This window comes from Varroa destructor, unplaced genomic scaffold, assembly GCF_002443255.2.
Source record: "Varroa destructor unplaced genomic scaffold, Vdes_3.0 BEIS01000004.1, whole genome shotgun sequence".
Classification (NCBI taxonomy): domain Eukaryota; kingdom Metazoa; phylum Arthropoda; class Arachnida; order Mesostigmata; family Varroidae; genus Varroa; species Varroa destructor.
The window spans coordinates 14412920-14435967 of NW_019211457.1; the positions used below are offsets into that span (position 1 = coordinate 14412920).

General features: G+C 39.8%; 2 protein-coding genes and 1 long non-coding RNA gene across 13 annotated transcripts in view; 1 reads left to right on the forward strand and 2 right to left on the reverse strand.

Moving 5' to 3' along the window:
• Positions 1-7417, reverse strand: part of Invadolysin (leishmanolysin-like peptidase, invadolysin) — a 72272-nt gene extending 64855 nt beyond the window's left edge. For 2 of the 5 annotated variants that reach the window (XM_022803837.2, XM_086986314.1), the window contains exon 1: positions 7276-7417. Coding sequence is in view for 2 of the 5 variants with exons in the window: in XM_022803839.2 (XP_022659574.1) it covers positions 7276-7311 (36 nt within the window). In the remaining 3 variants the exon portion in view is untranslated. The remainder of the gene's footprint in view (positions 1-7275) is intronic. The other 3 variants (XM_022803838.2, XM_022803842.2, XM_022803839.2) reach the window with 3 other exon arrangements.
• A 6070-nt stretch (positions 7418-13487) lies between these two features.
• Positions 13488-23048, reverse strand: part of LOC147755874 (uncharacterized) — a 48078-nt gene continuing 38517 nt past the window's right edge. For 3 of the 4 annotated variants that reach the window (XR_015325891.1, XR_015325892.1, XR_015325894.1), the window contains 3 exons: positions 17847-18965; positions 16588-16683; positions 13488-16310 (listed from right to left, as the gene is read on the reverse strand). This is a non-coding gene — a long non-coding RNA (uncharacterized LOC147755874). Of the gene's footprint in view, positions 16311-16587; positions 16684-17846; positions 18966-22755; positions 23017-23048 lie in introns of those variants that run through there. The other variant, XR_015325893.1, reaches the window with a different exon arrangement.
• Positions 16054-20752, forward strand: LOC111249669 (palmitoyltransferase ZDHHC16-like). 4 transcript variants are annotated; one of them, XM_086986316.1, is made up of 6 exons: positions 16054-16252; positions 16615-16703; positions 17161-17550; positions 17867-18089; positions 18769-18936; positions 20053-20752. In XM_086986316.1, exons 1-6 carry the CDS (start codon positions 16054-16056, stop codon positions 20349-20351), a joined length of 1368 nt encoding a protein of 455 aa, XP_086842442.1. In that variant the 3' UTR covers positions 20352-20752. The 4 variants fall into 4 exon arrangements, with proteins under 4 accessions (XP_086842442.1, XP_022659585.1, XP_022659583.1 ...); XM_022803849.2 differs by having other exon boundaries at positions 16203-16332; XM_022803850.2 differs by lacking the exon at positions 16615-16703 and having other exon boundaries at positions 16112-16252.

Below are 23048 nucleotides of genomic sequence, written 5' to 3' on the forward strand. Positions count from 1 at the left end.
TATATATATATATGATACAAATCTGAAGGCTCAGAAATGGAATGCGTCTTAATAAATAACGAATTAATCTCCACTGCTACAGATAGAATTGAGTGTAAGCTTCAAAAACCAGTACTCACTATGGTGCAGTAATAACGCGTTTCCCTACTGAAATTAGGGTCGCGCGAGGTTGTCTAAATTTGCAAGTGGGCGTAGACCTACTACTGTGGTGGCACAAGCCAGCCTTCGTTTTTGACGGTAATACAAGGCGTAAGGACTTCAGCTGCCCTTCGAAAACAAGGAAAGCTGAGGGCAGCTGTAAAAAAGCTGTAAGGGGACAAGCGAGAGAGAATCATGGGAAGAAAACGAAACATATGAAACCCTGTCGCTTGAACAAGATCACGGCATTTTGCAATATCCTGCTCTGTACATTCTGAGCTTTGCGGTTCGGCAACAGCTTCTATCTCCCTAAAAAGGTGATGAACTGTCTCCTCTAGAAGGTGGAGATCACTTCGGATATGTGCAGTTTGCGTTACGTAAGTTCGTTCGCTGCCTAAAACAAGGGTTATCGTTCACACAACTTTCACGTTGTGAAGAGATCGTCTTTCTGACCCAATTCCGCGCTAAGCAGCTTAAGTTGTATTGCTGTGATTGTGTTCCGTTTTTTCGAGATGCTCAGAGATTTTACCGAGTCCTTGTGCCGCAGCACAACCAAGTCGACCCTTAATGTGTTAGTTCTGCTGCGTACAGCGTTACGTTGTTTGTACTTCTCACAAATAATAAAAATACGATGATCGTACCGCTTTCGAGCAATATATACTAAAGCATTTTAAAACTGAGATGAATATACCTGCCAGAACGCTATAGAGGGCTCATTACGGGAGCTAAAGCTCTTGGGTCCGTATAGTAAATATGATGACACTAATGAACGGTTAGAAGCTTCGGGTTATCGAGTTGTTGTCTGGTTGACGACAGCGATGTCTCCGTCAAGAAAAAAAAGGTTCCTATTTTAGCTAAATATATTTGTTCATAGAGTTCTTAGTCAACATGGCCTACGACGATACTATCGATGAGCCACGTTAAAAGAAACACATCCATATGATCGTCATGCGTGAACTTCATTTGTTATAGATGCTTTAAACTAGACACTTTATGGCAGAAATTATTCAGTTAGTTAATCGAAACGTCGATGCCAAATGCCCTTGCGTAAACAGCAAAGTGGTCCGTTTGATATCAGCAAGACGGATTCAATTGTGGCTTGGACGTATCCATTCGTTGCTGCTTATAGCTACAAGGTTGAATGTACATATCTAAAATACATATCGGTGGTACAACTACCAGCATCAGTTCATTTACTTATTTCTTTTTTGCTTCGGATGAATAGAACCATTCGGTTTAGTCGAGCCGTGACCTAAAGTAGTCGGCATCTTTGTCTAAACGAAGCCTTTTATCCTGTAAGATACCTAAAAGTAACGAAGTAGAAAACTTGTATGTCTGTCGGTAATGGGTTAATAAGTCATTCAAAAAATCAGGCCTGGGAAACTATAATCTGCGCTTGTAGAATTCAACTGGAACCACCCTGAACGAAAATAGAAAGCCAACCAAGTTCGCAAGTACAATAAATATATTTTTGCCTATAAATGCCTTTTTGCATCTTTCTTTTGATTTCTGATAGAATCTCCAGATCACTTCTTTATCTCTAAAAATCTGATGGAAACCTCAAGGTTCGCTGGTCCAAAGAAATGTTCTTAGCGATCCTGCCATTTGGCACACGTCTATGACAGAGGGAAGGGACAGATTGGTCACAGCGCCTCGCACGAGTTTCTTTTTCTTAGCTTCTATTCTAACCTACTTTCGGCTCGCACTGGTCTTCATTTACGAATGAAACATACATTTTTACCTGTACAACAGTTAATGATAGAATATAAGTATAATTGACACAGCTGTAGTTGTAACAATGTCGTCTTAGCTAGTTTGCATGGAACGTATCGCAATCGAACTAGACAGTAAACCAAGTTAGGACAACAGAATTTAGGTTTTTTTTTTTTTTAGCTTGTTTTCGGTAACAGCGATTGACAACAAAATCTGTAAGGATGTATAAAAATTCTTTTGGCTAGAAACCATTACTAGCCGCAGTTATCAGCGGCGGCTAGCTATTCCTTGTTAGAAGAACGTAGCACCGCGACTGACAAGAGATTATCTATTATGAGGGAGCTATGACTAGGGATTGAGAGCTTGTTAAAGGGAAGGCAACAGCGCGCTGCTAGCAGATCTGCATGTTCAGAATCTGCTTGAAGTAGTCTGATAGAAAATCAAACCGCGATCCAAGCAGGTAAGTCATTGTTTCTACGCTTTACAGCCGTGCCGCGATTCTAACTCATCATGTTACATGACAAATTCGTCTATAGGAAGGTTCCAGTCGCCGTACCGTGAATCGTAAAAAAAGTCTATCGGCGCCTAAGACAGACAGTTCTAGCTGAGTATCAAAGCATACGACGCCAAAAATAGAACAGAAAAATGTCATCAGCCGAGCGTAAACGCTCAAATTCATATCTCGACGGTATCTGTGACCATTACAATAGAAGGAGGCAAAAATTATTAGTTTTATGCCCGCCATCGGGATCGATCGGTCACTCAAAATATCGGAATATTTTAATGGTTGGGCACATAATGAGTTAAGTTTGCCGTTCAGAAGCCCTCTTTACTAAAGCATCTACCGTCGTATTTGACTGTATAGATCTCTCCGGTCGAATAGGCAAATGCGCCATGATTGTTAAGGAGTCGGAAGTTTTCCACCAAACTGATATCCATGCCTATCGGTCTCGTATAGAGGCATCGATTAACACGCAAAAAAGAAGACGATCCTAAATTAATAATCATTTAGTCCTACACCTGAGCTCCTAACGGCTTTTTAACGGTTTCATACACACCTAAGGTAGAAAATGTAATACCTGTAAAAGCAGTGATGCATTGCTGCTCCGTCTAGCACGACCGAGGTTCGCCGACTATCGCTACCATCTATCGATGAATGCAGATTACCAAAACATTTCGTTTTCTGGCCACGATTTCGGACTGCCAGATAAGTCCTATAGACGGAAACGTTACAAGACATCCGCGCATCTGACAAGAATCCTATCTATTGTACTCAAATATTGAGGTTAGTTTACTTATTAGCTGCGTCAGTGTCACCAATGGCATAGTTCTGACAGAGATTATCTCGACGTTTTCAAGCTAAGACTAAAATTCGAGTTCGAAGTGTGCTTTCCTTTGGAAATTTTGAAACAGAAACATGCCGGTGCTCGAGTCCTTGTTAGGGATTATTCCAACAGCAAACATTGGTTCTTGCAGATCCTCACCAGCCCTACAATATATCGCCGTCACCAAAGGCCTAAACGCCTGTATCACATTAAGACCTAACACCCAATGCCTCGGTAAGAGAACAGCAAAGACAATTCGTCACTAGCTAAGCCTTCCCTATTCCTGCCTTCGTTTCGTTTCAACATACCGAATCACCGAACAAACGAATTAGTCATTTATCACATCTAGAAATTTCGGCAAATACATGACAGTCCGATCGATGGACGGAGAGGACCAATTTTGCGTAAATAGTCCAGTTTGTTCTTTCCTCGGGGCATTACTTCATCAGGATTCGTCTGGTCCGTCATCTCTCGACGCGAAGGCTCCAGGCACACCAACGTCAGCTCATCTTGTTAACAGCGAATTCTTTTTTTCGGCTATTCCAAAGAAACGTGACGCCGGTGTATTAATTGTTGCTTTTTTTTTTTTATATTTATCGAGAACTTGCCAAAAGGCAAATTCAACGGATTTACATTGGAGACATCGCATGCCTGAATAGTTACATCGATGCGTACTGTTACTCACGTTACTAATTTGTCGCGTGAAGTTTGTACGAAATGTTGTTTGGGATCTAACAATTTTAAGTGTTCTGTCCGAATTGAGTCGTTCTACTGTGCCTTCTTTTAGCTATTTTTGTACAACGGATCGGCATTGAAAGCAAAGGCTTTTTTTGCAAAAAAAAAAATAATGGACAAATTAATAGCAGAAGGAAGATATTTTTTGAGACTTTCTACCACTTTAAGATTTCCGGGATGGCATACATGTATCATCTTTGATATGTCGCGTGCGCCTACACGGATCTGGCTGCCGCGTACCTATATCTATTGATATCACCATATAGATACACGACACATTATTAGAAAAAGGAACTGCCGACTTGCCAAGGTTAGCGGCCTATGGCGTCAGCGGAATAAAATCGTACGCAGGAAGCCCATTGAGGGTAAAGCACCATAGCTTTCAAAATGATGACATCAAGTTGAAGTTTCTGTGCTTAATAAAATAATGTGTCTCTAATGTGAACGAAAATTCCATTCACATTAAAGACATGAAAAGTTACTATGCAGGAAGACTTCTGCTGCAAAAACCTGTTTGCCATGTTGATGCTATTAGTCATGCGGGTTTAGATTAGTCGTGTCGCGAACTACAATATGCCGATACCGTTTTATAAATAACACATATACCAATACAAGCAATAGTTTCCCTATAAATGCGATATACAACCTGTCACACAGCATAGATTATAGGCGCAATAGTAAACTTAAAGTAATAGCCGTAGCCCTTATTGCTATTCTTCAATAACAATAAAAATAATAAATAAAATTCTCAACATACGTTTATAAATGAACAACTAAATAAAAGCCATAAATGAATACAAACAAAAACTTGGACTGAGACAAACGCGATCGTTGAACGGTTATCGTTTGCGGGCCGTAGGTGTAGGTAGCCTCAGTTCGTGCCATCAAAACAACTGCACCATGTATCGCTCCTCATTGAAACGCACAACGTTGCAATCGGAACTTGCTTAAGGGACAATTCGATTCATTGATAGGGTAAGATATCGTCCGCCGTTTCGTCCGTGTGGAGGACAGCTGGATCAGATTTTCTGAACAGTGCTGCGTCCAGAAGTCACCATATTTTTGGTTAACACGTCGCTTCAACGATGGTACATGGCTACGTCGCGACGTTTTGCAGCCAATGACTATAGGACACCTTTTAGTTGCGTAACAAACAAATGAGTGCAAAATACCGGAGCGTAAGTCCAAATAACCGTTTGTCGCAAAATAAAAATATATTATAAAATCGTCCGAAAAAAGTTACCTTTTGGCGACTAAAACGATTTATGACTAGACTGAAAGTGAAGAGACACATTTCTACCGAACGAGAGCTTAACTACAACGGAACATTCAGAATTAACAGCGTGAAAATTGAATTTGCTTCTTTTCTTCTTCTATTCTACAATACGTACTGCTTATTTTACTTCAGTTATATGGTCTAGAGTTCAGTCGAACAAGGCCTGAATGTACCATAGTATGTAGTTTCGTTCAGAGGAGATACATCGCACAGAAGAGTTGACGCAAAGATTTGCAGAGGCGCACGAATGCGGACGAGCTGATACAGCCAACAGAAGTCTATGAAAATGGTTCTTAAGGACTTTGTATGCGTATAGGGAGAGGCGACAATGACCTTACTCCTATATGCCCGACTAAACGTGTACCTAACATATGGCCGACCACCCAATGCTAGCTTGCCTATTGTCTGCTGGGATACTCAGTGTTAATTTTAAGGTAAACATCAAACAAATCCAACTACTAGCTATAGCATTATAGCATTACATGCGTCCCCAATAATCTTCGAATTTTAACGAGTAAATTATTTCGATTGAGCTAAACCGATACGAGGCTGGTTTGATGCTAAATAAAAAACGACTTTTCTTAGGAAGACTTCTAACCCCCCCCCCCCCCCCCCAACGTCCATTATTTGAAAAATTCTTCCCATGTGCTACTGAAGCAGGGTGAAAGCAAGCAAATAATCCCACTTGACTAAAGTGTGCCCCGTTTCGATGGCAAATGCACGATATAACGCGCGTTGACACTGGGTTACCTATATATATATATATATATATATGAATTATCAAAATACCAGCAAAGACTGCGAGGAGCCGTGAAACGACAAAGGCATTGAGTTAGAACAATGATGGATATTACTTCAATAAAATGAAGCATATTTTAAATCATACTGTATATGCTGTAGTCTTAATGATTTAGTTTACGATATCTGCAGGAAATCGTAGAACAGTTTTCAATTTCAGTTACTATTAGAATCTTATAATGTGTTAAGGTTTTCGTATTGCTTAGTTATCGCTCTAAAACAACGGTTGATACCACATAAAGTTCACTCGAGATCAAGATTTGGGTCGTTCATCCAATCGTCTTTATGACGCAATTCGGGTACACAGCTATCTCTATTGTGCTTAACAGTCATAAGTAATGTGCTTCTATCTATAATAACGACTTAGGACTTCTCTTACAATACAAATTATACGCGTTCGCTAATATGAACGGTCTACGATTAGCGCCCGATGTTGTTACAAAAATATTACTAGCATCGTATCGCTGGACTAGATAACGAATCCAGATCGGAAATCCTGCGTGCACTAAAGCATCGTTTCCCGCCACTTTTTTTCTCTGATGCATTTTTATTATTACTATAATTTATTCTGCAAGCTCAGATAGCTCGACGAGTGAAAGGTGGTCTCATATGTGCCGTGTTGCCTTGCAACGTGCACGCCGTCCCACAAATAGGTCACCCTGGTCCTTCCGCTACAGATTAGTCCTTTGCTCGGCACATATAACACATACAACAACAAGCTTATTTCGTGTCAGCCGTCAGCCTGTCCAGTTGTACTCGGTCTGTATTTGTCCATCTATCTGTTGCGCGCTCGGCCATTGATGGCATCTGCCAGCTTCTACTCTAGGCACAAAAGAAAAAACAGAAAAATAGCTCCGCGAACTTGAGCAATTTTAAGTAAGTTGAATCACTGCTGTTTTTGCAACGGTTACTTACAGATAGATGAATTATATAATATGAGTTTGCAGACTGTTGTAGCGAATAAAACTAGTTCCGGATTCGGTTCGGTTGAACAACCCCGTGCGAAATGCTCCAGTCAACGCAGAGCGTGGTGAAAATCGATCAAGGTTGGATCAAGGGAAGCGACCTCGGAAAGACTATCATATAGTCCAAGGAAAACAGAAGTCATGGATGGCGGGCATAATTTGAAACGCGATGTTCTTCTCTGTTCTTGATAGTACATGCTGGTATCGTAATGGTAATCGTGCCTATGGTGGAGTGTCAAACTCGATCACCTTCGCGACGAACGACTTATATAGGTTAGGGGGCGGAGCGTCGCCGACCCTAAAAAAAAGTAAAATTTCTGCTTACCTTAACATATAAACGTACTGGGTAGATACGCTGCATTCGGCTTAACCTGATCGGTAGCAGTTTTAGATCTACGCAGTTGCAGATGATCACCGCATTCGATCGATTCGTTGAGTATCCATTATGTACACCTGGTGAATAAGACCAACGAGAGGCAATGGATGCGACGATTAGCACACTCCACGACCGATAGGTTGGCCAAGGCCAGCGATGATTCTTCCGAATTCACCTTCATGCACCTACTGACTGGCTAACGATCTTACACAGTAAGATTAGATGTTTCATGGTCAAACCTCAGCGTGTTCTACTGGCTCACGTACATATCGGTGCCTTATGGATAACTCCGTGCAAGATGTTTTAGTGGGCACAGGACGTGGCGGAAAAAAGTATTCACCGTTTAGTATGGACACAGATTCACGACCCGCACAAACACTTCTGGAAGCTTACACACACTGGCACCCTTCCCTTGTTGTCGATACGCAAACACTCACTGTTTTCTACTGTTGACAAACGCTAGACCGCGCACGTGTAACGTGACGGCTATTCAATTATTGGCGATGCCTCAATAGTTTTTCTTATTACGGAAAACGGTATGACATTTTACTTGATTATTGTGTGTTTTCCTGTATGACGTCCGTTTACAGATTTGTAACTATATTACGCTTCTGTGTTTAGTACGTTTGGTTTATGAAGATAACGACGAGCGATGGGTAGTCTCAGTTTCGAGGAGCTGTGGCCGTCCGTTTTGACACGAAGCTATCAGTGATGAAGCATGTTTCCGGAAATGGAACAAATGACTACGAGCATCGTTAAGGAATCATGGTTCGACTCTAAACACCGACGGATGGCAGTGATAATGATAGAATCGTCTGAAATTGAACGTTTTTTTGCCTGTAACTACTCTGGCAGCGTCATTGAATTGCTTCTTAGTCGGAAGGTGTCGTCATCTTGTAGCGAGGTTCGCATCATCGCGCACGCAATAACCCGTGCACCAGAATGGCGCACAATTATGGCAAAGGCATCGGAACGATTTCGCCGTTCAGGTGTGTGCGTTTCCTCCGTATAACGAAACGACGATGCTAAGCAACAACCGTGTTTTGTCAGTGTACTCTGATTCAGCGGCACGTGGTTCCGCTGTGGACGTTCCGTTTTCTGCTTTGTGACTGCGTAGAGCTAGTGGCATTTGTAATAGCTGGGCTTTTCGGGGGTGCCCAAAGAGACAGCCCGCACTAACGGCTGGGTAACGCAAAGAACCGTCGAAACACTACAGAATCAATTCAACTCGTTGACCGTCAACCGCTCCTGCTAGTAAGATCCCAATCACCACGGTTTCCGCAGCCTTGCTGTCACCGAAATCATCACAATCAGCACCGCCACAGTCAGCATTGCCCCGGCCGCACTCCGTTGTCCCGCCGTTGTTGTCCACCAGCTGAAGAAACGGCAGCCTCTCCAGAAGATGGAATCGACTGGGCCGTCTCTGCCTGTCTGCAGATCCTGTTCTGTCAGTTTGTACAAGAATATTGCTGCCTGCCTCCCCCGTGAACGTCCCGTGCCATCAACACCACTACCGACTATAGACAACTACAGAACGAACGGCAGCATTGGAGCCACGCGTATACTCGCTGTCCCTTATGTCTGTGTGGCTAGTGGTACAAAAGGATGGTAAGACGACACAAATCCGCGACTATGAACGACAGCTGCTGAGAGACGGGACAGCTCCCAGTTGTTACTTCGACCGTGGCGACGTTTACTGGCTGGCTGACTGACTGGCTGGCTGGCTGGCTGGCTGGCTGGCTTACCACCGGCTTCACCGGCGTCGCTTATTATGAGTAGCGATTACTATCATGATTTTCATTCGTCCTGGTGCTACTGCTACTCCCACATACGGATACAGACCCTTGCTACATAGCGACACTCTCCAGTTGCTGCCGTCGCCAGTCACCGAAGCTCCTAACGGCAAATTGTAGCCGGCTTTATTCAACTTGGCTGTAGCATGATCGCCGCTGCCGCCCCTCTCGGTGTTGTTGTAGCTTCGGGCTTTCTTTGCCCATACGGCGGATTGATTTTGCAGCGAACGGACTGAACTGCGTGGCGATAAACAACCAAAATTGTTATTGGGTGTATCCAGCGTCGTGTAATGTATTGCGATGTCTCAGCACGGGAGTTAACGTTTTTGATTATGATATTGTTGTTTCTGTTCTCACAGGAACAAAGGAATGAAAGACACCAAAATAGCCGGCGAATGGATCTTCGAACAAGTCTAGCTCCGAGCGAATCTGGTTGACAAGCCGGGCCTTACGGGCAAGTTTGCCAGTGGATGGCCAAAACACATGTAGAAAGCTATGTCTGTCGTTTACACCCACTGGATAGCACCTACCACTACACCGAGGACTAGTCAATCAGATGCATGGCCAAAAAGATGATGCACATTGGAACTTTGATTTTCCCGCGGAAGGCACCCGTAGCGGCAACGGCGATTTTTAATGGAGCTGACTCTTTATTCTGCTTTTTCTTCAGATGCTGACTTCTTCTACAGCTGTTGAGCTGCGCAGGTGACTGTTACCATTTTCTTGTTCTCTCCGTCTTTTTTACATAGCTAATTATTTCTGTTCTTGCCAAATTCTTCTGTGGGGGGTAGTCCACAAGTTGGCCGGTGTTCCTCGCGCCGGTTTGATGCAAATATGCACTCTTTGTCAGCACAGCTATGTTCAGCTCCTACGAAACGCAGGAGTGAGGAAAAAAACTTCTCGAAAAAATTCGGTGAATTGAAGTATTGCAGAAAAAGTAGTAACACATATATTATGTATTACGGATGTGGCGTCGACATCCAACACAGGAAGCTGTTAGGCGACTGGTTGCCTGTTACGACTTTTTACTACTATTGTTGTTATCACAACTGCTTCTGGCACGACGACAAAGCACACCTTCTTTACATGTATATCTCAGATATTCTGAAGATACTATAATATATCGACGTATATCTTGAATGTCAACAGTAGCAAATTTCCGTGATTTTATAGCGATTTCATAGTTATCGCATACATGTCGTGTTCGGCTCCGCTACAGCTAGTAGTATAATATAGTTGAAATAATCTAGTAATAGTTGAAATACATCTTTAGTGTACTCTACATCTATGCCATGTTATGTTAATGCGGGATTATTGATCTATGATACAGTAATCATAGGCTTGGTTTCATTCGAACGAAGTTTCTCTCTATTCATCTCCGATCTGTTCTTCGTTTTCGGTGGCAGTTACGCCTTTATTTAGCTGTTACCTTTTTTTCGTAACTGTTCTTATTACAAACGGCGAAGTTCACACCAATCACTGATAGCCATGGTAAAGTCGTCGAGCTTGGTCTGACATGCCCTGATTTATGGCACGAATCGAGTTTGTTTTGCGAAAACCAGAGCTCGAGTTCTCTTCTTTATTCAATAGAATGCTGATTTATGTATAGTGGATAATCATATTAGAATCAATATATTTTTCTATGATTCATTTACATCTCGATACCCAATTGAATTGATCGGTAAGAAGAAGTCTCCAATTCGGGCACGCGCAGAGGTATAAGGCACATGACATTGTGTTGCGGGGCCCAAGCTTTATCGACCGAATACCGTTTTTTTGCTTTGGCCAAGTTATTTGAAACTCCTTAGCAAGCGACTTGTCAATTTTGTCAGTGACGCCTTGCGTATACGGAAACGCGGCCTAATTATGAACGAGTAGGACCTGTTGAAACATTTATGTATATGGTATGCAGTAACTGTGCGCGTTCTATGGACAATCAATTGCTGTTGTTATTGTTAATGTCGTCGAAGGAGAAACGAGGCTTAAATATGTCATCGCAGTGGTCATACATTATTTGAGGATATGCGAAGACTATTTCACCAAGTCCAGTTTGTTTCGCGATCGTAGCAGGGAGCAATTACAATATTAGCGCGCAAGTCCATTGCGGTATCGTGAATGATATTCGTCAGATCCGCCAGAGCGACGAGGTTCGACCGAGCAAATCGCCATGTACTGCAGCCCTATACTGGGAGTATTGTGCAATTGTGCATTTCTGGGTGCTCTTCAAAATGAACCCTTTTAAACGTCACTGTTCATTGACTGATTCCGCCAATCGAAACCTTAACAGTCTCACTACTGACATCTCCATTGTGATGGTCAACGTTAACACTGCGGTAGTAGCAGTAACACGTTGTTCGCGCACAAACTCAGCTAATTCTATTCGATAGCCATATTGACGCCGTTTTCTCCGGACAAAACTAATGCTCTTACGGCCACTGCAGTTTTTTCTGTTAATGGTATTCAAATGCACGTGTCTACTTCACCTGATTTCTTATGCTTGTCCACTTGCTCAACAACAGAGTTCTTATGCTAAAAATATGATACATATATCGCTTAAAAATTATGAAATACTAAACTGCTTGCGTACAAAAAAGACAAATATCGTACGAAACAAATAGGAGGAGTTTGGTTCCGCACGACATTGTGACTGCTTCTGCTGTGGCTCATTCAGCTCTTTTTACTATTAGTCCGGTATCACGTGGTGGCTGACTTCTGACAACTGTCTTATGTCAGTCTCACCGCTGCCGCCGTCGACCGTTGCTACCGTGAAAAAACGCGAAACACGCTTCTGAGAAACAGACAGACCGGTTTGTCTCCTGGTAATCCACAATGCCACATCGCTCTCTTTATTCCAAATAACCTATATTCAATTTATATTGATTAGCAGCCTCTGATCTCTTGACAGCCAATGAGCCATTACAGACATTCTACCAGATAGAAACAGGCCCGAAACAATTCTGAATTATCCCATTACCTAGCTTCCGGTATGGCAGCTAGTTCACAACAGACAGCACTGACGCCGCCAACATCGACTCCATCTGGTCGACCACGGGTTCTACCACCATTTCTTCTACAGATAACAACAATGTAAAAGGTATTAGAGGCCCAACTGAAGAAGGCCAATAGCATTCAGGACGCGGCTGTTTGGGTTTACGCTGCCACTCTCGTTTCTACGGGACACGGAACACTCTACAAATAGCTCAGACAGGAGTCTATGGATAATAACCACACGGAGCTGCTAGTGTCGACTCATACAAGCGGCCCTCTCCAGGTTCGAGGTTGTCCTTTCCCAATCTAGCGCGGGCGTGCGAATGCGACCGCAGTGGCCGTCGGGTAATTAGATGGGTCACACAAACGAGATCAGACACACAGAAGAACTGTATAGCACAGCCGCTCTCGAATAGGGGCGCAGGGACGAATAGCTAAAGCGGACTTCACAGAGTGATTTAACTGTATGTGCTATGTAGCTAGAATGGCGAAACACATTGCCTAATATTAACAATTAAGATAGAAAAAACCGGTTTTGAGGTGCATGTCCTGTCTATTTAGCAGGCTATTGGCCTAGCTACGTGTTTATTAAAGTGTTGGCCTCTTATGTCAACAGAAAAGGCATAGCAATACTGGAATTGTGTTGAAATCGTACCATCTCGCTTGAGCTTTCTGTAAGATAGATGCTAACAAGGGGAACTGGCAAAAAATGACAGTAAGGTAAATGGTATCAGTGATTTGAATGGATCGTAATAGTTGAAAAGGAAGTGTCAGGCGGAATGCAATGATGAAAGCTGGTATCAAATAGATATTGGTAAAAAATTTTAAAAGTCTGTTGTACTATTCCAAAAAGTCAAACGTTTAGTGGCTTTGAACGAAGTTACGCCACGTGCAATACAGTGGAAAATACACCACAAGGAAAATTAGTAGAGGTAATAATTCGGATTCATTTTTAAAGAAGAGCCGAATGATAAATAACTTTTTTGTCATTTTATGGGACAGCTAAATAGTCCTAATTAAAACTTTTTTTTGCCAAAATGTTTTTTCTGGACATTCGACACGAATTCATTACGTAAAAAGGGATTGCTAATATTATACTTTCCATTTAGTGTCAAACAATATAATAGAAAGCTCGTTTTGTATTTCTTTATTCTGTCGACGTATATTGTAGACTTGTTCATATTTAATAACATACGCGTAAGATTAACTAGGACTGGTTTAGCCTGTTTGGAATGTCGCTGAGTAGGTTTTCTGGAGCACGTTTCTGTTTAACATTCTAAACTTGTTTTCCGCAATATCTGAAAAGGAAACATGGTGCACAGTACTAGAGAATAATTTTATCGTATGCGATAACTTCTTACAAATTCAGCACACTTACTGTTCCAACTCATCTAGAAAAGTTTTATTTAATTGGCGCAAAAAAGTTTTCGGCTACATTTCATATAAAGACAAACGAGTTCATATGATTCATATAGAGTACACTTCGCGTAACATTAAAGCACGTCCGCAATTATGCCACCATACCATTTTAAGAAAGCGAACAGTTGATTGTAGACATATTGCTCTAGCTAAATTATATTGAATACAGAAAAGAATGGCATTTAAGAATTATAACGGCGAACATTCAATTGAAGATAAACCGAATTACTCAAGCATCCGTTAGCGCCGCTGCTACCAACGCTAAAAAATATCTTAGAAGTTAGAGTACGTCATGTTGTGATTAGATGCAGCCTGTACGTGCTCATAACAGGCTAAAAGACGAATTCAGGAACAAAAAATTTATTTCACACATTTTCGATACGCCTAACTATAACTGATTAAATGTTAAATGAGTGTTTCATAAATGTATAGTAATTATTCTATTTATGCGTAGGTCGATAGCATTTTATGCTCAATAATTACCAGCTTTTGCAATCTGATGTCAATAGTACGATAAAGATGGTGAAGGATTTGTTTTCTATTGATTCCTACATAAAAATATACTTGTATTGAAGCGTAGGAGAGATTTATGTTATAAAAGCGACGCAGCTTAATTTCCTTTTTTGTTAAGTGATAGAAATATGCTGATTAATATTGGTACAAATACCTGTCAACAATTTTGACACTTCTGTTGATGAGAACTGCCTGTGGATAAATCGAAATCTTTCTATGGTAATATTGCATTGTACTATAACGGTGCATAACTTTATTGCTACATAAATTACGCAGAACTTTTACTAGATGTTTTGAGCAAGGAATTCCCATTTTGAACATCTACAACTTTTAGGATAAACAGGCATGTACAAGAACCGGTGAACAAGCGCTTTGGATGACTCTATGTTGCTCCGGTCCCCGACGAGTGTCTTTAACACAGCAAACATTCATTCCGATGTTTCCATTTTGAAATCACAATTTTTTGTTTCTCCTGTTTTCATGCTAAAGAAGGTTAAATCAGTATGCAATGCTCTGTCATTGCACTGCTCGCTCCGATCGATACGAGGCGAAGTACCTGGCTTATTCCATCATGAACCTGGAGAAACGTGGCTGGATTAAGGCAATCGCTTTTCCTTACGACGACATAGAGAGATAACATATTGTTAAATATTTAAGCAGTACCATATGTTTACATGCCGTTCAATTTCAAAACCTCTGCTTGCAGCTTTTGCAATAACAAGATGGCGAGGTATGGTGCCGGGAAGCTTAGGGAGTAACATATTAGAAAAAGCGCCTCAGTGATTTTCTATTAAGATAAAACATAACATGCGAATTGTGCTTAGATGGCCGCTTCGCTGCGAGCTTCTAGTACAAGGTAGACACTTTTATAAATTAACTGGATAATAAAACAAATAATCTCCTTAAAGAACCAGTAGCAGTAATGCATGCAAAGCGTAATGCCTAAGATTCTTAACTATAATCTATGGTCATTTATTTTAACATTACTTATCAGATATACGGAACACAAAAGTATCCATTTTGTTAGCCTCTCCTACAGCTGAGACCTCAGTATCAGATAAGTTGTTTTTGGCCTGTTCCAAATACTATCGTCACGTGATTCATCTTTTTTCAGTTTTTGTTTACGGTTCATTTGCATGATGGCGCTTCGGATATATAAAAAGCTATGAGTATTTCTTGCTATCTGCGTTTGTAGTTGGCAGCGAATAGCTGATATAACACAAAGATTAATTTTAAATATAACAACGAATGGATTGTGTATTTTAAAGAACAATTAAATGATTGGTTCATGGGTTTCGTATGGTACTTGCTTACTTCATGTAAAGCTGAACTCATTGAGACAGAAGCAATTACATAAACAAGACATACAACCTTTTTAACATTTGAAGTGGTGTCATTACGATATCTTCGAAGTGTTGTCCGCAGATACATAAAGCAAAGGCAACATATTCTTCCTTTAGAGTTGTTATTTATGTTTTTCTCATAGCAATGCTATGGCACACACGTTGGTCTTACTCCTGTTTGTTGTTCAAGAACTTCTCCCTGACTCTTGTTGTGTGAAAATAAATGTTTTAATCTAGCCAACAAAACCCTTACCATACTAATATCTTCATGATGATGAATTTATAATCGCTCACTTAATTTCAACCTGAGTATTGCATCAGACTAAACTCGGAGAGTTATATTCTTGATCATATTTTAGCAACAGTACATCCCCCAGTTCTTCACTTCCACTTATATTAAATTTGAACTAGAGCGCTGTATAAACCCACATACTGCTCGCTATAGGGATAAGCTTTTAGCGTTCCTTACAAGATGATGAACCCTACAAAGCTATTGCCCTTTCTCTCAGCACAGCACCTCTTGTGGCACCGCAAAGGTCAACGAACTGCTAGCGAAACAATTCCATTGGACTCCCCGGGAACTCCCCGTCGTTCTCGACCACAATGTAGAAAATTACTACTTCCGTTAGCCATAAAATATTCTGTAGACACGTACGTCAGCTTAACTCAATATGTTTTCACATAATAACTCCACCATTTACGTCACTTGTTGGTCCTTCCAGTTGGTGGGCCTCATCGAAACGCACGTGGTGTTAAGGCTTTTGAAGGGTGTGGGCTTCAGCTCAGTTTCTCTCGCTCCTCGAAATCGCACTTCCCTCTCCCGTTCTGTCCCGTACGAAAATGCTGTCGCATGGAAACAACGCAAGCAAAGTACGATGTGAAGTACGGCATACAGATGTACAGCTGATTTTCTACGGATTATCAAGTTCTGTGAAATCAAACATCGAAACGTAACGTTATTTTAGGAAATTTAATGTACCAAAAGTGCGTTAGATAAACTAGCTTGAAGGGCACTAGCACTCCGCGAGGATTCCGAAGGAAAATTGCTGTTGTAGACAACAGCCCTATGTGCGACTAGTAGATGTGCAGAGTTACAAATGCATCATTTAGGTACTGCTTAGACAGAATCCCCATATGCAGAAGTGGACGGGTCATTACGAGACGATTATAGGGCCTAAAAGATTGTCACAAAATGGACTCCATACTCTCGTTTGTTTGGGTTCCTTATGCAGATCTCTATGGATTGCGTGCTGTGTTGCGTATATCGTATCCCAGCGATGATGCAATGGTGGCGCGTTTGCCTATTAATCGCAAGAACATAGTATGGTTCAGGTTTAAATAGTGGCGTAAACGCTTATTGATCTTTCATTAAAATCTGAATAGAGATAACAAAGGTTAAGAACATATTCATAATCCTTTTCCTAACTGGTCCATCCAAATTGTTCGTATTCAATCGTTTGTAATAGCAGGTTTTTGAAGCAATTCTAAATACCGGTATCGAAGCCTATCCTAGAACGGACAGTTGACAGAACAATGGAAAACGTGTAACGTATATAAAAAGACATTTAGTTTAGTGTGAATGTTAGTGAAGTCACTGCCGTTGTTAGCTTCATAAACACCTTAAACGTTTTTTTTATTTTAATAAGTTCAACCAATAGGCGTTAACTTATTATCCAGCGGTAGCAATGGACTGACTGAACGCTTCAAATCAAAACTTTTGCATTCGACTTTATAAAAGTGTTGGACTACAAACATGGCCAATTTTTCTGGTTTTCAAGAAACATAATTGCAGTTATTCATCGAGAACGTGTAATCAACAGGAGATGTCAACACTTCCGAGCTCATTCGCAGCGAGAACCCCGTTTGATGCTTTTTTTCGTGCCCGCTATACTCTACAGACTTTGACTCACAACGTCGATGCAGTCGGAAATTTCGATTATTTAATAGATACATTGCTCAACCCAATTTTGGTTCCTCTTGATCATCTTACGGCTTCTCTCGGGCCCTATCTGGTGGCACTGGTTGTGCTTCTATTAGGATCAGTTATAGTAATTTGCTACATCCTCGGTATTGAATGGTATCTTCGGCATGAGCTACAAAATACACTGGGGTTTGCTTTGATTCTCGGGCATTTCTTACAGTTCACTGCGTGGTATCATTTCTATAAGGTTTGTTGGCAATGGGAGTAAAATAAATATGTTCTTAATATGTTTGTAGCTTATATATGACACATTATTAAATTGAAATATCTTTATTATAATAATCATTGTAGGTATTGCAGACAAATGATTTAGCAGTACAGTATTTCGATATGGTCGTAACTGTATGAGTGAAAGGATAACAAGGCGCCTTAAAATAATCATAGTAGTTCATTTTTAGGTCTTAATTGATTGCTTTGAAACGCTAATCATTAGACCTTTTCCTGCTAGAGCCTCAACTTGTTAATTTTTAAATTAAATCTTACCTTCACAACATTTCGCACAGGGCGTGGTGCTTGATCCAGGATACCCAACAATCAACAGTTATTCCTCTGACAATACCTCCGTGTGCCGAAAGTGTGTTTTTCCTAGACCGCCCCGAGCGCACCATTGTTCTGTCTGCAAACGATGTATACTTCGCATGGACCATCATTGTCCGTGGCTGAACAACTGTGTCGGCCTTCACACACATCGACATTTCTACCTATTCAGTGCGTCCACGCTTGCAGGTAATATATTATCCGATATATTAAGTTTATTTATAGTTCCCATAGCGACAGTTAACCAAACCACCCTTACATAGACAATTCACCAAAAGCGTTGTATGAGAATCGAGTCTGAAATGCAATGTAGACTTGTGTCGTATGGTGGATCGAAGCGTTTATACTTTTAGGAGAAGAATTGTTCACAGTTTTTTTTACAACAGTCGTTTAGGTTAAATTACAGTTCCAAAACAAATCGCCAGCAGAAAAAGAGGTTCAATGAAGATATTTAGCTGATTAATATAATGTAAAAGGTGCACACACTCATCAAGCAAATAGAAATCTTTACCGTATATGACATAGCTGAGATACAAGACAGAGGTTCGATTGGGATTAATTCGAACGTTCATTATCAGTATAACCATCTTACATGGCTTGAAATACTGAATTTTATGATATAATATAGATCTGGGGTGAAAAAGAAGTTGACTTAGGATAACGGATGTATAAGTCATAATATTCGAATATTCAATGCTTCCACTAAAAAAAGCTACGACAAAATCGTACCTTGAAATATTATGGTCGCGCTATGAATAATTCATCATACATTTTTTTGTTTTCAAATACATCCTTTTAATCTAAATAATCTAAAACATGATTATCTTTTTTACATTTTAACATTAAATATAATTTCGATCTCATTTAGGCTGCCTATTCATCGGTGTCTTCGGCTTGCCGGTCCTCTACGAGCATTTGACCACCAAAAAAGATGACACCTATTTCGAACAGAAGCCTGTTACATACCTGGGTCGCTGGGTGGCCACCCGAAGTTACCGCTGGGTTGTATGGTACACGGTTTTTATGGTCCTTGGAGGTACGAGGGGGTTAACGGGCTTACATTATCTAGGAAATGAGTGAACAAAAACAAATAGGATAGAAAATGGTTAATATATTATTAATGTATATATATATATATATATATATAAAGCAATGAAATTTGTACAAACTTGAATGAACAGCTTGTTGTAGCGAGCATACACTGGTTCTTGCTATTAAAAGAAAGCCAATTCTTTCTAGCACCAAACAGCAAACTCATGGAAAAACAGTGCGTCGTTTTTACAAATTTTGCGAAAATCTGATATTCTCTAATGTATTAATGCAGGACGAATTTTCACTAAAACTATATAGTTCTTCTTTCTCCTGAAATCGATGATCTTTTTTATTGCCAGCTTTCATGCGGCCTCTAAAGACATCGAGGAAATTTTTGGGGATGCAAAACAATCTCGAAAGAGGGTAGGTTTATGTCATTAAAAAGCCCCATGAAGCTATTTATAATATATCTGGATCTTTATATAGAAATTAACAGCCATTTTGAAGAGCAGAATATCAATTAAAACTAGAGTTACCCAGATAAGTTCCAACGGTTAGTTTTTTTTAGACTTCTTGCGCTTTTCTAGCTCTTACAGTTTTGAAATCTTTGGCTACTAGCCCAAAATTTGGTTGCGCTAAGGGTTTTTTTTTTATATCTAGCGCGCTTAAGGGACACTTTGGCGAATTTATATTTACGAATATTACTCGGTTAAAAAGTTATTTGTAAATTAGGTATCCTGAAAATGACTGATAAGTGTTTTATGATGAATTGTAGCTATAATCATAATGAATGATATATATCATTCATTATGATTATAGCTACAATTCATCAAATATATATATATATATATATATATATATATATATGTACGGGTTTGGTGTCTACATTAACACTGTTTATTATCGTAGTTCGTTTTATTAGGAATGACACTGAGGACATAAAAATTAATTTTTCTCATTTCTATTCCTTATTATTACCAGTTTCTTTCGCTTACTCCAAACAAAAATGTGTTAATAGATCTCTAGTTGATATATAACCTACTTTTCGCTTTTGAGCCTGATTAGCACATTCACCTAAATGTTTCTTTACACCCTGTTTTCTCTATGTGATGATTTACAGTTGGTCTCTGTGTGTTTGGACTGTTTTGCTGGCATACCCGGTTAATACTTGCCAACGAGACTTCGATTGAGCAGCTAATAAATTCGGCCGAAAAATGCAGGCACAAAGCTATGGGTCTAAGGTACAAAAACCCTTATGATAACGGTTGGCTACTCAACTTGAAGGAAGTAGTTCTTCTTGAAGGTCAGAAAAGCCTATGGAACGTAGTGCTGCCTTGGATTGAGGTTGATTATTGGTTAGCAAATCTATCGGTCTTAAAATCCAGAAAGAAAGTCAAGGGCACAAATAAAATTGTATAAAGTATGCGTACACTGCTAGTGTCTACCAAATTGTTAAACCCACATGTATGTTTATACCATCGCGTACAGAATGGTATCTCGACATGCAAATAAATTTTCAAAAAATATTGATCTTGCCTCATCTAGACAATCGTTCTGGATCTCAAAAACCACTTTGTCCTCAGGGTTAATTAAGCTAATAACAAAAAAAGATACTTTTTGTAATACTTTTTACCTTTATTGTTGATCTGTTTATTACCCTTATCATAATATATCAGATAAAAATTATTTTACCGTTATGGAATACTCGAAAAAGATGAGCGAAACAGAACATGATTCTAAGTTATTCCGGTTTTAAATATTCCTATTTGTATTTTGTGGTATTTGACAAAGTTGCAAACAAATAAATAACGCTATTCTAATGATTTGTTTCTTCATTTAAATGTACAGCTCCCCTAAAACCGTAATCACTCTTTGTCATATACAACCAAATAAAAAATCGGACATGTCATCAAAACTCCTAATCTTATGACTCCATGCAGGCCAGAGGTTGGGAGTTTTTATTTAGCAAAATTATCCATCGTACCTTCATTATGATTAATTCTTTCGATTAATGCTTATTTAACATATCTATAACAAATCAATTGCCACAGTAATCGATTTGTAAGAATTGTAAAATTTCTCTGTAAAATCCGTTGCTTCCATTTCCGCGGTGTGTTTGTTTGCTACAGATTTAGTGTGAAATAAGCAAAGTATAGTTGTTTATTACATAACGATATCCTCAAAAGCGACCATGTTCGTTAAACTTTTAAAGTGCCAGGCTATGTTTTGAACAACATTCTGTAGATATCCGCTGGCTCCATTTGTATCCAAAGCTATTCCCGGATCACAATGTAGGTATGTACGATTGTGCTACTGCGCTCGTAATTCAGCAGAGCTTAACGTTTTAGGTAAAGAAAAGCCTCGTTAAATGTCCGATGTCGGGATATATTTGGTCCAAATTTTGTACTCGAATAATAAATATTTAGAATTCTAGCTAGCTTACAGACTGCTCTCGCAAATTGCCACGAAAAAGAATATGTGGTAATTTTCCCGATGGGAATCAATAGTGTCAAATCAAAATAGATTATGGCATGATGATCGAAAAAATGTCAGCTAGGTTTTCTTATATAATGCATATCTACCTAACGACCTTAGGCTGATGCATACATGTATAGATTCTACCAAAATGTCTATATCCAGCTTCACGGCCTTGCTGAAACAGCAGTACAAGTTTATGCCGAAGGAAGTTCTTACTATAGAAAATCACATCTATAATGACTGAAAAAAAATTATAATGATAACTAATTATAAAGATTTAAAAGAAGAGGGCTGAAGGGCAACAAGTGTTTTTAATGGCAAAGTCATACGAATATATTATCGTATGTTTATATATACTAAAAGGATCATATTCGTTAACACAGAAATAGTGTAAGAATGTTCCATTTCAACTTGTTATTGTTAAGTTGCTTTAATTATAACACTGTGTGATTATTCCATCTCCATTCTTGCACAATAGATCACCGACCGGTGTAGTGTCAGCAGCATTATGTGTAAAAGTTAAAAATACAATATATATATACCTAGATATGTAACTGCGCGTACCTATGTTACTCCCCAATAAATCCCACATGATGTGTAAACCAAAAAGTCGCTGATTCAAACACAGTTTATTCAACATGTGCGCTTTATTATTTCATAAGAGGGCCGTTCCAGTAATTGTTGTTTATACTTTGCGTATTTGGCGTACAAAACGTACTTAGCGACTTTTAACCGTTATAGCTAATTTTACCGGCTATTTAGCATGTATCTAGAAATTATTCCCTGCGACACATAATTGCACAACCCCTGGCAGTCGGCTCAATTTGGACCTAGACTTAACTTATGCCTCTATCATCTAATCATGTTCTATTAAATATTCCAATTTTTTTTCATTAGATCTAGCTATTGGATAGGCACGAGTTTGAATGACCATCTCTTGTCGTTGCTTCGCTGTTTGTCGTATTGCATGTCCCTTCACTAAAAGCCCTCTAGGCATAATACATTGATAACGCGGCTGGCATAAATGCGCACAATGTTACGTTTGCACAGGATAGACGATTAGCCTTTACTTCTAAACTAACGCATTACCTTTTACATATTGAGGGGCTAACTCTATTGCTGCTTCATTGAAGATATACCGCCAAGTTTTCTATAGATAAAAGGTGTTAGTCACGGTCAACTACAATATATCCAAGGTACAGTCCAACATATCTAACTATGCTTGCAATAATCCTACGTTGTTCTACAGACCGACAATGACAGCGGCAGCAAATATCATTATTAGTCACCAGCCTATTCCTTTCACTTTTGTCTTGTTTTCCGGACCGCGCACTCCTCTCATTACCTTCTTGCGAATCTAGCGCCGTCGACTGTCACTGGCTGATCAAGTCTATACCCGTATCTATATCTTTTTTTCTATTTTGTTATACGTCCCTCTCTGTTATAATGTCTTTGTAACGCACATACAGAGACAGACAGACAGACAGACGCGCACATTCGAACAGAGACCTATCTAAATTTCGTGTCATCTTGCCTATCTACGACGTCAAACTGACTTTACAATAGGACAATTCAGTGCCAGTCTACATCAATAATATGGTTGGTTTCCCGAAACAATCTCGTGACCAATCTCGAGCA

Coding starts and splice junctions, on each gene's coding strand:
- LOC111249669 (XM_086986316.1), top strand. CDS start 16,054: ATGTTTTCACATAATAACTCCACCATTTACGTCACTTGTTGGTCCTTC. Junction 17,551..17,866: donor CGTGGTATCATTTCTATAAG/GTTTGTTGGCAA, acceptor CATTTCGCACAG/GGCGTGGTGCTTGATCCAGG. Junction 18,937..20,052: donor GGTTTTTATGGTCCTTGGAG/GTACGAGGGGGT, acceptor GATGATTTACAG/TTGGTCTCTGTGTGTTTGGA.